At 46.2% G+C, this 15413-nt stretch overlaps 1 protein-coding gene across 1 annotated transcript in view; it reads left to right on the top strand.

Annotated features, from left to right (window-relative positions):
- The window catches only part of LOC139050971 (TNF receptor-associated factor 6-like), a 112699-nt gene that overhangs the window by 24538 nt on the left and 72748 nt on the right, over positions 1 to 15413 (top strand). The window contains exon 2 of the mRNA XM_070527892.1: positions 4385 to 4554. Within this exon, the coding sequence (XP_070383993.1) occupies positions 4385 to 4554 (170 nt within the window). The remainder of the gene's footprint in view (positions 1 to 4384; positions 4555 to 15413) is intronic.

The following is a 15413-nucleotide window of genomic DNA, read 5'->3' on the forward strand; positions in this document are numbered from 1 at the left end:
TATGTTTCGATAGAAGTGATCCTGGAAGTATCAATCAGCGCCACCGCTCACAAACCTTGGCGGTGGATGTGGAATATCCTTGCCGCAGGCGTCACGAGTACGTGATCTCTCTGGCTGAAGGAAACTGGTCAATAAACCCGCACATGCTACCTGAAGGCATCAATGTGGTCAGATTCGAAAGTCTCGTTGTGTAAGAAGGAGAAGAGACCCTCGTCGAACCGAGAAGCCGAATTTTTATTATTCATATTGTGACAAGCCAACAAGGACACCAAGGCAACGTAGGGGAAATTACTTGTACATAATAAATGAATATAGAGAAATGATAAATTAATGACAGTGAAAGTGGATGAAAAAGACAACTAGCTGTAGGTAAGGAATGGTCCCGCGTCTTCGAATTACGGGTGCGATGTCCTAACCAATTGAGCTACCACAGCGCGATTTCCCCATCCACTTCCCAGCGTAGATGTGTTGCTACTAGAAGTAATACTGGGAGTATTAATCAGCGCCACCACGCACAAAACTTGGCGGCGGATGTGGATCATCCTTTCTGCCGCAGGCGTCACGAGTACGTGATCTTTTATTGAACAGTTGCCTTCACCCAGAAAGTCATGTTTTGTGAGTGGTGGCCACTTTCAATTTCAATACTTTAATTTTGCTCTATTTCAATTCGTGGGTACAAATAATTTTTCCTGTGTTTTCCGTGGTGTCCGTGTTTGTTGGCTTCTTATTATATGATTTATAGAAATCGGCTACCTCGCTTAACGCCCTTCCTTCTTGTTCATTACTCAGTGCGCGTCACTTGGCCAATTTTGGTATGTGGGAAATGTAAAGAAGTCTTGAATGAAGGCGACTGTCTCAGTCGGAACTGATTGTCGCTTATACAGCTATGTGATATACATTGACAAAAGGAGACTAGTGGACCCTGCTTTGTAAGTCGTGACCGTCATCGCACACAACTTACTACCTTCTCGACGAAGAGCTCTCAGAGCTGCTATATTTAACGCCATCTCGCTGCAGAACTCGGAGTCCAAGTGCTCAACAACGCAGTATCCGCGGTCATCGGGTCTGATAAGTTGGGGTCAGACATGTTTACCTGTGCGTATTGACACCATGCTTGCTAATTTAGCTAGTAATCGAATGTGTATAAGCATATACGGCTGATAAAACTACTATCCTTACTTCGTATAGCTGTCCAAAAATTCACTATTGCAATCGATGCTTCGCCGTTCTGGCGAAACTGCGACTCTCTTGTTTTACCTTGTCCGCCCACCGACCATCGACTACGAACCATGACAACGGCTGCAATTTCATAATGAAGCTATTCGCTTTATGATAAAATCAAGTGAATTATATATCGAAGTTTATGTTCAGCGAGGCGTTCCCCTCTGAATAAGTGTCTAGCTTGGCCATGTGCCCTATATTTGCAAATTACTTCGGAACAAAAGCAGTGTTCTTCGCAACCGTCGATGAAAGATTCCGTTAAACCATTTACCGCAGCGCATGCAATGGCCATGCATTTTAAAGCAATAACAATTGAAAGAACCTTTGAGACGGGTTTGCGCGTTAGCGTTTCCGTGATATCCTACTATGGTCGACGCATGCATGGACTCTGCCTGTCCACAGACTCTGAGTTAATTTTGCTCATAAATGCTACAAAGCGAAGTGCGAGGACCGTCACGCTCCATTCGGTCCTCTTCTGCCGGAGCCAGGACAGCGTTGTGAATTCTACTGCTGGCATGTGCGTTGCAGGCACACACAACCTTAGCGCTGCTGCTGAAAAGTTGTGTGCAAACGGCTGCGTCATGAACAAGCTAAATTTATATTGTAATTTTCTTGGACGCAGACCAATGGTCACTAGGCGCTCCGCCACGCCGCTTAAAGGGTCAGAGAAAACTTCCCACTTCGCAATCAATAGCTCTCTCTCTCTCTCTCTTCAATGAGCGTGGTTTTTCTTTGGTTACACTCATGTGCCATTCAGGTGCGACATCAGCAACATTGTTGTTGTGCTGCTCACGCCAGCGCTCTGAGGCGCCTTCAGTGCAACACTAAACGTTCTTAGCACTTAAAATGTTTCGCCTTCAGGCAAAACTGCCAATTTTTCATGATTACGTCAGCAACAGTTCTAAAATCGATATGTTCACGGCAGTACGATATTTAAGGCTAAACTATCTAGATAGCAGTGAATTCCGCAAGCCGTAAATCGTAGTGTTAAAATTTTTCTCGGTCAATTTTAGAAAAGTGCTGGGTATCTGCAGATAACCGAGTTCCCGTTTGTCTTAACCGTTTCAAAAGAGTTTGTCAGTGCTTCTTTAGGGATTCCATAGAATTTTTACCATGGCTTGTTAAAGAGGCTGTTGTATAAAAATATATGGACGGGAACTCTATCGGTACATCCTTAGCAAGGCCGTTCCTTTACTCATTTATTTCTTGACCACACTGATTATGGTCGTAATTTTATTGGAGCTCCCGCATTGCTGTCAATTGCTTTTGTTTTGTAATCATCAACATACATAAAATACGTCTAGCATTAGCCACGAGAAGCAGCCTTTTCTTCCTCTAACCCAGTTAATTCTCGCCTCTGCGCTTAATGAATATAGAGCCTCTCAAAAAGAACAGGCACTATTGACCGTTAACAAATACAAAAGTACAATTTATTCATGGCATTTGCTGTTGCCCTAGCTGGTAGCACTTCCCAATAGGGCCTGGGTCTGTGGAGGGGAGGTGGGGGGGGGGGGGCGTTAGCGCTTTATAGAGTGATGGCGTGGGCGCGTATATGCCAGTGTGTTTCTTACCGTTTAATTTGTTTTACCGTATGAATTATTCCCCTGAAGAGATGGCGTGCGTTTCACAAGCAGAGATAAATACCGATACATAAAGTAAAAGCTCACGTTACGGCCAAAAAGTTTATGTATGACAAGCAGAACGTACCCTGCAGGTCTCTATGATTGTAATTGGAATGATATAAACTTCTAAAGATCACACCAAAAATAAAGAAAACAGTTTTTTAATCTAGCATACGACATGTGAGGCTTTGTTAATTATGACCCGCCCAGATGGTTGAGTGGCAGTGGCATTGGATCCCGAGGCCGCGCGATCCTATCCTGGGGGCTGCGGCCACATTTACATGGGGGGAGAATGCAAAAACTCCCGCGTACCATGCATTGGGTGCACGTTGTTAGATAGGGACCATTTCTCAGGATAGGTCAAGTTCCACGAGCCCAACGCCTTGACGACCTTGTCCAGTTATGGTGCGCAGGCGCCCATCAATCGCGTCACCAGACCAGCACTGAATGGTTAGCCTGCTCTTGTGTGTCGCGCGAGGAGATTTTGCCTCCCCCCCCCCCGGGTGTCGCATACTGAAAGTGTACATGGAGGTCAGCACGTTTGGAGGTGGTTGACCTTAGTCCCGAGAAAGCTAAGCTGCTTTGCAGCACTCAAAGCTCGTTCCAGGACGCCCGGACAAAGAAGCAATGTGAGATCGATGCGGCCATCGGAGGGCAGTGCCCAGTGAGTGTCCCCATTGGCCCGAAATGACGACACCTGTACGGGCTCTACAACTGGCTGGAGGTGATGCGACCCCGACGGCGTGAAGAGGTTATATGCAAGCGAACCATCGGAAAGGCAGAGACGTTTAGAGACGCTCTCCTTGCCGCGGGCAGCAGCGTACGATTTGTTGCCGGCAGACAATCACTGTCTACTGCTATCTTGTTTCTACGTCCTCTACACAATGTAAATTAACCTTCTGTTATTAAAGTCCACCTAAACGTCGGCCAGCTCCCGCACTCAATGGCGATATTTAGTAAGTGAAAACTTTATTCTGAATGTCCATTGATTTGGGCGCAATATCGTTAAATATACCCACGTGGTGAAAGTTGTACCTTAGTCCCCCCACTATGGCGTGCCCCATGATTACATTGTTGTTTTGGCACGTAGAAAATCAGAATTCAATGCTCTGAAACTAAAAATATCAGTGTTTTCCTGGGTGGTATTCCTGAAGAGCGCGGAGTGGTAGAGCGTGGAGAAGTCATGGCTTGTCTGTTTTGCATAGGTATGTAAGCAAAAAATTAAAGATACGATCTTTCTATATAGAGTCAATATAAGAAGCAAATTCATGGATGCAGCTAAATTATGGGACTCCAAAAATAATGATTATGCCTGAAAGGGTTACTGCCCGCGCTGCCGTAGGGACGCGGTCTCATAAAGATCTTGTTGTGGTAACGTTCCTGTGTAACGGCGTCAATAAACAGACGCTTTTGATCTAGCGTGAGCATTCGACCTTATGTCTCAGTGCTTGTTCTCATTGTAAATATATTGTAAATACGTTTCCCTTTTCTGTCTGCCGCCACGTAACATCTTGGTGGTCGTGCTGGGGGTCTGACGCAAGACGGAGATCCGCAGCTATCGCCAAGTCGCCACTCTCGGCATGTCTTCCGGCGGTAAAAGTGCATCAGCGGCGGCCGCCATGCTAGCCATGATCCTGACTCCAGTCCATGATCCTGGCACCTTTCCCGGCGCTGATGGCGACGACGCCGACGACTGGATTGGACTGCATGAGTGAGTAAGCGCGCATTACAGGCGGGAAGCAACCTTAATCCTGGCCAACGTAATATATTATGTGCATTGAACTACGAAGGCCTGGTTCGGTAACAATGAAGGGGAGCTCACAAGCTGGAGCGTATGTAAGACAAAATTTCGTGATTTCCTTGGCAAACATGCAGGGTGCCAGCGTGCCGCAAATCTAGAACTTGCTTTGCGTGTGCAGAAGGCTACCGATGCGTACATGATGTATGTACATCCAGAATGTGCTGGCCCTTTGTCAGAAAGTTGATGCAACGATGACAGAAACTGATAAGTTCGCGCACGTACTGAAACAAATTGTGGACGATGCGTTCAACCTAGTCGTGTTTAAAGACTTTTCGACAGTCAACCAGATTGTTGCTGAATGACGAAGCTTCAAGGAGGCTTAAAGCCGACGCATCGGTCACAATTTTACCCGCCTTCTGTACATGACCGCGACATCCACGCATGAGGATGTTCATATTGCGACTCAGCCTTCACTGTCAGGGACTATTACCCGAATCGGTCAACGCAAAATCAAAGCCGCAGCGCCCGCACATTACATGCGACAGAAGCCCAGTGTGCCTAACCAACAACATTGCTTAAAAAATCCGTTCTTAGACAAGAACTGGCAAACACGTGCACTCAGACCATCTTTTCTGTCAGCCGTCCTGACATTTACCCTTCGGCCACCTTGAACCCACCTCGCCGTCATTGTCGTAGTCCTGCGCGCAGGAGCGTCTGCGACAGCAGGCGTTTGGTGCGTTGCGGCACCACATACCCGAGCACATGAGGGTTATCCCCTACCACGTTTAACCGTGCGTGGCTTAGCCGCGACCGGTAAAAGGGGGATCCTGGTGCTGATCCCAAGCCGGATATGCTTTGACCTTCACGGCCTCTCGGCGTAGGCAACATAGCCCTTTGGTGTCCGCTTCAGGTAAACGCAAAACCCCGGTCTGACCCACCCAGGGTAAAATATTCTGGTAAAAGAAACTGTAGAAGAATCGATATTTGGTAGAGTTTGTACTGTTTGAACACGTAGAAGGGAAAGCGCAAGACGACAGCGCTATCGTGTGTGTTTGCTGCCTTTTGTATTTGTCGTCTTGCGCTGCCCCTTCAAGATGTTCACCCGGGGTAAATCGGTGGTCGCCTTTTTCTGTCCCGCTCCTCAGCGTATTGCTTTCCTACCAACTTACCGTTTCTGTCCTCACACCTCCTTTCTTCCCAAATTTTCTTTCTCTCTCAGGTGGCTTGGGTCAACATGGTGTAGTATATGCATCCTTGAATATGGCGAATTGTTATAGGCTCCGCACAGTCGAGTTTATGGCTACTCTGGCGCCATCTGCCACAGCCATTGTACTTAACTGAAAAGGTGGCTCTGCGGCTCGGTGGGCTGGACGCGTATTCACGCGCACTGCACTTCGTATCGGCCACGGTAGGGGGCGTTTTCCTGTGTTGATTAGCCCTCCCCTTTTTTTCGGATACGTCTTCCGACAGTGCAATAGCGGGCACTTCGTGGATAAGCGTCCAAATTACGCAGATACCAAGAGGAACGAGTGGCACTGGCGATAATGATGCATGAGAGACTCATAGCCACGAAGGCCGGCCCGGCATAAAGTGATACATGTTTCCTGGCAGGCCTTACGAACTAGAACAGCGAAAGAAATGGATTGGAGCTGTGAGGGGAGTAAATTAAATCAGCATCGGCCATCATATTTGTGAGAAGGGTTCCTTTTGTAAATTATGCTACACGTGCGCGTTTCTCAGCTTGTGCGACACCAGCGGTCATCCCTGGGTCAGCTTAATTTTACATTTACGAAAGCAAAGCGCATTTGCAAGCGAAATCGGACCTTGTGAAAAGGGCATAATGAACCTCGATCATTACACGTGATAAATAACGAATGAACGCCTGATATAAGTTTAGATCTCGTTGTTGTTAAATCTCATTTTTCAGCGGGAGATGGATCCGAATGGGTCTCAAACGAATCTACCGGGATGTGCTCTAAGCATTTCGACAATGCAGAAAACAGCAGAACCGAAAGTCAGACTGACAACAACCCCACTCTTTTTCCGGACGTTTACAAATTGCGGCAAACTGATGAGAATAATTTGAGCGAATCGAAAGACCTGGTAAATAAGGGCTCGTTTGTCTAACCGATATAGTGCGTATCGCGACTTGTTCTTGCGCCGATTACGTCGGCAGGTAGGTCCCGGTTCTGGGTTGAGCAGTGAGTCATGGCGGACAACTTCCAACTGCTTCAAAACTGCAAAAGCTTGCATTTGGCGCCGTGACAGACGACGTCAAAGCACACAAAGTTGGAGCACCATCGTGTCACGCTGTCACCTTCAATCAAGATGGCGTCCGACCGGATGAAACTTCTGAATTTCGATCAAACATGGTCACTGCTTCACAATCCAACAATTCGAATTGTGTAAGTTTAGCTCACATGGCATGATGGGGCCGACGAAAGCCTAAGATCGTGATCGTGAATCTCGAACACGATGCAGGGATCGCGATGGACTGAACGCATATCGAAAAATCGCGATCCAAAGTGACCGTGCAGCTGTACCCGGTCCAGATCGATCTGTATGGTGATTTGAAGTAACAATGCGACACGGGCATCAAATGATAGACCGCCGCTTACAATGCACCGGAGCGAGATGAGGCGTGCAGCGCCAACAGTGAGGCGTCTATTAAAAATCAGTCAACCTATTAAAATCACAATCTTTTGACGTTTCCAGTTTATTGACTTCAATGTTATGTCACAGTACGCTTTACTCACGTGCAGGATGACTTCGTCGGCTTGTCAGACGCCGTTGACAAGCCGGCTAACACGCGTGCGCTGGCACGTGGTTGACAGAAGGGGGTCCCTGGCCTTGAGCACAGCATTCCTTTATTTTATTCTCAATTCGACGCGTTAACACACCTTCCCTCGTTGCCTCAGCCACCCGCCTTACGCCCTCTCCCCGTTACAAGAACGCCACCTGTATATACTGTGGCGAGGAAAGCATATGTTGCCTTAAAAAAGACAAGTCCACTTGTCGCAACGTTGGCTCCTGCTTTCACCTTGTTCTATTTTTGCTCATTGTCTTGAATTTCCACCTCCCGCATTCACCGTGTATTCCATGAAATACAGAGACGGTCTCATCTTGCAAGACATTATATTAGTAACAGACAACAGGCTGGTGATTCCAAAGAATCTCTGGAAGAAAGTACTTTGCCAACTGCACGCAGGGCACCAAGGGGTGTCGAAAAGTTGAGAAAGGGCAAAAATGTCGATATAGTGTCCCGGGCTAAGTGCTCAAATTCAAGAGGTCGTCGCAAACTGCCCCACCAGAATCAAGAACGGACTCCAAGAGCAGAGCCAATGATTTAGTCAGAGCTACCAGAATATCCGTGGCAGAAAGTTACTGCTGACTTGCTTGAACTCAGAGGCAAGCAGTATTTTGTCCTTGTAGATTATTACTCCCGATATCTAGAAGTCTTATCTACGAGACACGGCTACGGATACAGTGATAGCTCTGTTGAAGTCATCGTTTGTCCGTAATAGACTACCAGAAACGTTTGCGTGAGACAACGGACCTCAATTCGCGTCCGGGAAATTCGTCAACTTCGCTAAGGAGTACTAAATAATGCATGTAAAAAGCAGTCTTCACTATCCCAAGAGCAACGGTGAAGCAGAAAGGATGGTGAAAACTATCAAAGACATGCTAATAAAGGTGACGACACAAGTTTAGGACTGCTCATTTACACGACGACTCCTGGGAGTTGTGGATATACTCCAGCGAAGCTTTTAATGGGAAGGCAGCTTAGGACGTTTTTACCTACCCTGCCATCCCAGCTAACCTAAGTTGCCGAACCATGAGGAATTCCGGAGGAGAGATAAGGAAGGGAATCTGAAGAAAGCCCAAAGTCACAACCAAAGGCACAACGTAAGCGTTCGAGGCGAGTTCACAGCAGGAAGCTCAGTCTGCGTGAAAAAAACTGGTACAGTGGGCCGACTCGCGAAAAAGAACAAGCCAAAATCCTGGGTTTCCATTCCTCCGGAAGGAAAACTTATACGGGGCTCATATAATTTCATTCTTACCGCATGAATTCAGGAAGATCACGTAGGTATCGTACATTAAGAGGAAATGAAACCAACTTCCAGACAGAAGGAAGAAAGGCCCGAAATGTTAACATCTACACCGAGGAATGAAGAGGAGAACGTTAAGTCCAACCTGAGCGAAGAAGTGAGTGTCTTCTCAGGATATGGTCGACGTATTGTGTGACCCATTACATTCCAGGATTGACCATGTCTTCCGAGTGGGGAAGAGAAATGTAGGATTAAACGGTCTGAGTAGTTGAATAAACGACATTGAGGGGGCGCTTCAGTGGGAAGCACACCTTGGGTCTTGATGTCGTACGTCTCTCGGCCGTTCATTATCCAAGCCAAAAGTAACGCAATTGACGACACAAACCACCACATAACATCTCACCAGATTTCACCAGATTTAAGAAGATCAAAGTGCCTCGTGTGTATGACTCGTTTACTGTATTCATATTTCTTTTCTTCTAAGAAATTCCCTTCATTATTAAAATTACTCTCAGGAGTATGTACAGCGGCAATTAAGTGACTCCCCCGCAGGGGCGTATGCTTGAGCAGGCGTTAGGTGTGTAGCGACACCGCGTACCCGAGCACACCAGGGTTGGAACCTCCCGCGTGTAGCCGTACGCGGCTTAGCCGTGTGTGGTGGAAAGTGGGATCCTGGGGGTAGAGACGATGCCGGCTGTTCGGACTTTTAAGGCCCTCCGGCGGAGGCAAGACACCTCTTCGGTCTCTGCTTCACATAGACGGCACCCCCGAACTGACCTACCCGGGGGAAATCGGTATTTGTCTTTTCCTGTCTCTCTCTCTCAATCTAATCTTCGTCTTTCTCTCACATTCCACCTTTCTTGTGTTCTCCTGGCTTCCCTTTACATCCAATTTTTCCAGGCAGCTAGCGCTAACCTGGTGTGAATAGTCAAAGTCGGTTATTTCATATTTGGTTATAGTGATAATGTACAGCTGGCGCTTGCAGGACCTGTTTTTAAAGTTCCTGTAGCGTCGCCATGTAGGGCTCCACGGTGGGTGGCTGGCGTTATTGCCGAAAAGTATACATTCCTCTATGGATAGTTCCTTCCCTCCACTCCTCGATCGCCCTCAGAAAAGAGGGCGCACGGGTGAAGTTTTCCAGTTTTTTCGTCGGCAAACAGAATCCTACCCGCGTTTCCATGTCATTCAGTCTGAAACACCAGGCAAACCACTAAGTCATTGACTGAAGTCCTTGGTCCAGGTTATAAGGCGTAGAGGATGGCAAGCGGTAATCTTCTCTTGGAGCTCCGCGATCAGAAACAGCATGAAAAATTGCCAAACCTAGCGTCATTTGGGGAAACCCAAGTAATTGGAACCCTACACTGTACGATGAACACATGCCGCGGTGTTGTCTCGGATGAAGACTTGCTGGAGCTCACTGAGGATGAACTCTTCAAGCGCTTCAGTGACAAGAATGTTATCAATGACAAAAGAATTAAGATGAGGCATGACAGCAAAGAAATCAAAGCCAAACTCCTGATAATCACATTCGGCTCAAGTATTCTGCCCGACTCTGTAGAGGCCAGGTACATCAAGCACCGTATTAGACCATCTGTGCCAAATCCCCTGAGGTGTTTCAAATGCCAACGTTTCGGCCGCAGCTCGCAGAGCTGCCGAGATCGCCAAACAGGTGCGAAATGCAGTGCCTATGAACACAGGTCTGAAGGTTGCGAGAACTCTTCGCATTGTGTAAACTGTTATGGAGAGCAGGCCGCGTACTCGTGGTCGAGCCCGTCTTGGAAAAAAGAAAAAGAAATTGTCACGATCAAAGTGAAAGAAAATATATCGTTCAAGGAGGCACGTAGGCGGGTGTCATACCTGCCTAGGCCTAGGCCGAGGCCTTCACGTCAAACAAAGCTCTCGGAAGAGAGCATGTCCAGCGCGTCGCAATAGGCGATGGACACAACGACCAGCCAGATGGTGCCACCAGCGCCTCAGGAGCGGCGAGCATCTTTCGACCGCTCCAACAAAGACAACACTCCCGTCACGGCGCCTCGAAAAGGCCCGTGAGCTAATCATAATCCCTTAAATACAGAGCACCCAACACATGTATCAAAATCGAAACACAAATACTACACAACCTCGACGACATTAATGAACTAATACACAAACAAAACTCCAAGTTGCTGTGTGTTCAAGAGACACATCTGAAACCCACACAGACACACATTTTACGTCAGTACATAATCTATTGTAAATACCGCAACGAGGCTAACGCCTCCCGTGGTGTTGCAATTGTTGCGGATAAATCTGTAGATTGTCAACAGATCGCCCTTCAGACACCCCTTGAGGCCGTGTTTGTTCGGGCAATCCTTTTTAACAAACTGGTGACTATGTGCTCTTTATACATACCGCCTAACTATCGCCTGAAATAAACCGATTTCCGTAACCTAATTTTTCAGCTTCCTGACCCCTACATACTCGTCGGTGATTTTAATGTCCACAGCACGATGTGGGGAGATTCGCGATACGACGCGAGAGGGGGGGTAATTGAAAATTTGCTTTTGAGCTCTAGTGCCTGCCTATTGAATAAGAGGGAGCCCACGTATTACAGTGTCCAACACAACACATATTCAGCAATTGATTTAGCAATCGGTTCTTCTTCTGCCTCACCTAGAATGGTCCGTGATCAATAAATTGCGTGGAAGTGACCACTTCGCTGTAATTTTAAACGTGATAACACTGCGTGAGGACCCTGCGCATATTCCTCGATGAAAATTAGCATCGGCGGATTGGGAGCACTTTAAAGAACCTTCTTATTTACCACCAGATATTATAAATAATTTTACTATAGATGATGCAATTGCATATTTTACCGTTTTTTATTATTGATTCAGCCGAAAAGTTTGTCCCCAGACGAATGGTGTTTCACTAAGACGACGTGTTCCCTGTTGGAACGAAGACTGTAGACAGGCGCGAAAGAGACAGATCAAGACATGGGGCGTATTGCGCAGATCGCTATATACAGAAAATCTAATTTAATTTAAACAAATTAAATCATAGGGAAGGCGGACATGCCGTCAGGCAAAGAGAGAAAGCTTGGTGAGGTTTCCCTCGGGTATTAATTCATGCACGCAGGAGGTGAAAGTGTGTAATGGCTTAAGAAAGTTAAAGGGCAGCAAATCTGTCCGTTCCCTCTGGTGAACGACCAAGGGCATACCTTGCATGATCAGGCACATTCTCCTAGGGAACTCTTTGAGCGTTTGTCGAGCTCAATACACTATCCTGAATCTTTCCTTAAATACAAAGAAATGCAAGAACTGAAGCCATTCGTACGTAAATGCAGACACGATGAAGCGTATAACCGGCCATTCAGTATTGCCAAGTTGGGAGCTGCCTTGATCTCATGCAAGAGGACTGCACCAGGATCTGACCGAGTCATGTTGAAGTTATCAAAAACTTGCACACTGACACACAAGTTCCGCTATTCGCACTCTTCAACACTATTTGGGCTGTCGAATACCTTCCACACACATGGAACGAAGGAATTGTGGTCCCTGCTTTGAAGCAGGGGAAAGGCCTATCGCTGGCGCCAAGCTATCGCTCGATAGCGCTTACAAGCTGCCTGTGTAAGCTTTTTGAAAAAAATGTATATGGCAGACTCATACATTTCCTTGAGCTCAACAATATACTTGATCCCTATCAGTGTGGCTTCAGAGAAGGCCGGTCGCCAATAGATCATCTTGTACGCAGTGAAAGATATATTCGTGATGCATTTGTACATAAACAGTTTTTCTTATCGATATTACTTTACATGGAGAAGGCGTATGACACAACATGGCCTCACGGGATCTTGCGAGACTTGTCGGGAATGGGCATCTGTGGAAATATGCTTAAAATAATTGAAAGCTGTTTATTGAATCGTATGGTCGTGACCTTTCCCACAAGAAACAGGTGTACCCCAGGGAGGCGTGCTTAGCTGTACGTTCTTTATCGTGAAGATGAACACGCTTCTTTCTTCATTACCACCTGCCATTCTTTATTCCGTCTACGTGGACGACATACAAATCGACTTCTGTAACGTCGCAGAATACGAGAGACAGGTGCAGCAGGGCTTGAACAACGTTTCCAAGTCGACAGACAAAAACGGACTTAAAATCAACCCCCCCAAAAGTGCTTGTGTCATTTTTACTATAAAAAGAGGCCTGGTTCCAGATCCTTGTGTTCAACTGTGTAAACACGAAATACCTATCAACAAAGAACACAAATTTCTAGGCATCATACTTGACTCCAAGCTTACTTTTATTCCGCACATTAAATATCTTAAAGAAAAATGTCTCAGGACAATGAACTTATTGACAATTTTATCCCACACAACATGGGGTAGCGACAGGAAGTGTCTGATGAATGTCAGTAAGAGCCTAATTCGATCACGATTGGACTATGGTGCAATCGTAGATAACTCTGCCGCTCTGGGCGGAATAAAGATTCTAGATTCTGTCCACCATCTAGACATCCGCGTAGCCACAGGCACTTTCAGGACAAGCCCTATTGAAAGCTTATATGCGGAATGAAATGAATGGTCACTCCATCTACATAGAATTTACATCAGCCTTACATATTTCCTGAAAATACACTCCAATCAGCAACATCAATGTTTTAACACTGTTAACTATGACGTTACGTATGTTAATACGACGTGTACTACACTTTTCTATAACCGTGCCTTTGTAAGACAGCCTTTCCCGCTTCGTGTGAGGGAGCTTAGTGGTGAAATACATGGCCCACTACTCTAGCTTCGCCTAATGCATCCAACCAAGCTGTTACCACCTTGGGAGCGGCAGGTGATAGAATTTAACATATCCTTTTGAGAAGTAACAAAACACGCACCAGAGATCGAAATCCGAATGCATTTCCTAGAACTCCAGCACAAGCACTCCAGCGCAGAGTTCTACACAGACGCTTCGAAGTCAAATGCCGGGGTGTCTTATTCTGCCGTGCGCCTACCCTTCTCAGAATCGGACGTACTGCATTCGGAAACAAGGATGTTTATGGCCGAGGCCGAGGCATTACGGTCTGCTGTGAAGCATATAAGGAAATCGAAACTTCAAAAATCAGCGATACATACATACTCCCTAAGAGTCGGAAGGCCTTGATGTCATTTTGTGCACACAAAAATCAAGTACCTAATGAACTCTATTCCGTCTTGTGTAAAGCGTACACATCTAACCAGCATATCATTATATGCTGAGTGCCTGGCCATAAGAGCATCGAGGGTAACGTTCTGGCGGAAGAGAGGGCCACGCCAATTGCATCAGAAGCTGTTAACCCTACCGCTGAGGTGCCTGTCACAGATCTGAGGCCTTTCTTGCGAAACAAACTGCGAAACCACTGGCAGCGCATGTGGGATGCGGAAACAAATAATAAGCTCCGCCTGATAAAGCCACAGTTAGGATTTTTGCCCTCTACTACAAGATCGCACCGAACAGATGTCCAACTCTGTCGTCTCAGAATAGGACACACATTTGGTCTCCATAATTTTCTACACACCGGAAGGTAGCCTCCAAGCTGTGGTAGATGCGGGGAGAGGCTGACCGTACTCCACGTCCTCCTGGAGTGTCGGGAAGCCGAATCCTAGAGAACGAGACATTTTTCCTTAGCATACCGGCAGCAAATTCCTCTTTATCCTGCAATGTTTCTCAGTCCATAGCGGCTTTTTTAATACAGACACAGTTCTAGGTTTCCTCAGAGATGTGGTCTTACAAGTTATTAGTCCCATACATCCGTAGCGCTTCCTCTCTTTAGACGATGCCGCGACGATAGTCGTACTGTAGAACACATGCCTCCATGCCCTTGTGTTTCAAGGGCTCTGGTGAGGCAGTTGTGGTGTAGCTATTTTTGCATCTTACATGTTCTGTATATCATATCATTCTTGCGCAATGCTGTGGTTTAAGGCTTCTAGTATAGATCATTAGACATCGCTATAATATTTTTGCACGTAGATTTTACGCACTTTACAGCGACTATTTTTAGACCCCTTTAGAGCTACGTCACATCAACTTCACAGAACTCATCATTCCACCGCGAAATCACTAACACTGTCTTGGCGCCCTTTGGCCATACCTGGCCCTTGCGCCACTAAACAACGCACATTCATTCATTCATTCATTCATTCATTCATTCAGTTAAGTGAGCCACGCACCCGCAGTCAGGATAGAAGGCTATGTGAAAAAGGGTGTACAAGTTACTTAATGCAATTGCAAAGGTATAATGTTCCTTCACTTCTTTATAAGTATAAAAATCAAGGCTTTGATTTTAATGCCTTTATCCGGAACAAAATGCGACATCATTTTTGCTCTTGAATCGTCACACGACGCCAGTACGCGAGAACAAATGGATGAATATCTCAAGCTGGTGTTACTAATGCGTTGTTCCCGTTTCTTCTTTGATGTATTTAATGTGTTAATGATAGTTTTGGTTGAGAGTTCACTCCTTTTAGTACCTGATAACTCTGCAATTATTGCTGTTAAAGACAAGTTAATATCTAGTATATCACTATACATGACATGTGATTATACCTCTTAGTACACTGACTGCTGTGCAGTCATAAAAAAATCCTTCAGGAACTTTCAAGCTGTTTACAACCGCTTTTCCGTTGAAGGACTCCCAACAAATTGTAATAACTTGTTGAAAATAAAGTTCTGATTTTGCCTTATTACTTCCGCTGCCATTCTGCTATTACACTCCTGACGCTCTCTGCACACGTGCACCACCTTTGCCTTCTACTGTGCTCTGCAAGAT

This window comes from Dermacentor albipictus, chromosome 10 (genome assembly GCF_038994185.2).
Source record: "Dermacentor albipictus isolate Rhodes 1998 colony chromosome 10, USDA_Dalb.pri_finalv2, whole genome shotgun sequence".
Lineage (NCBI taxonomy): Eukaryota > Metazoa > Arthropoda > Arachnida > Ixodida > Ixodidae > Dermacentor > Dermacentor albipictus.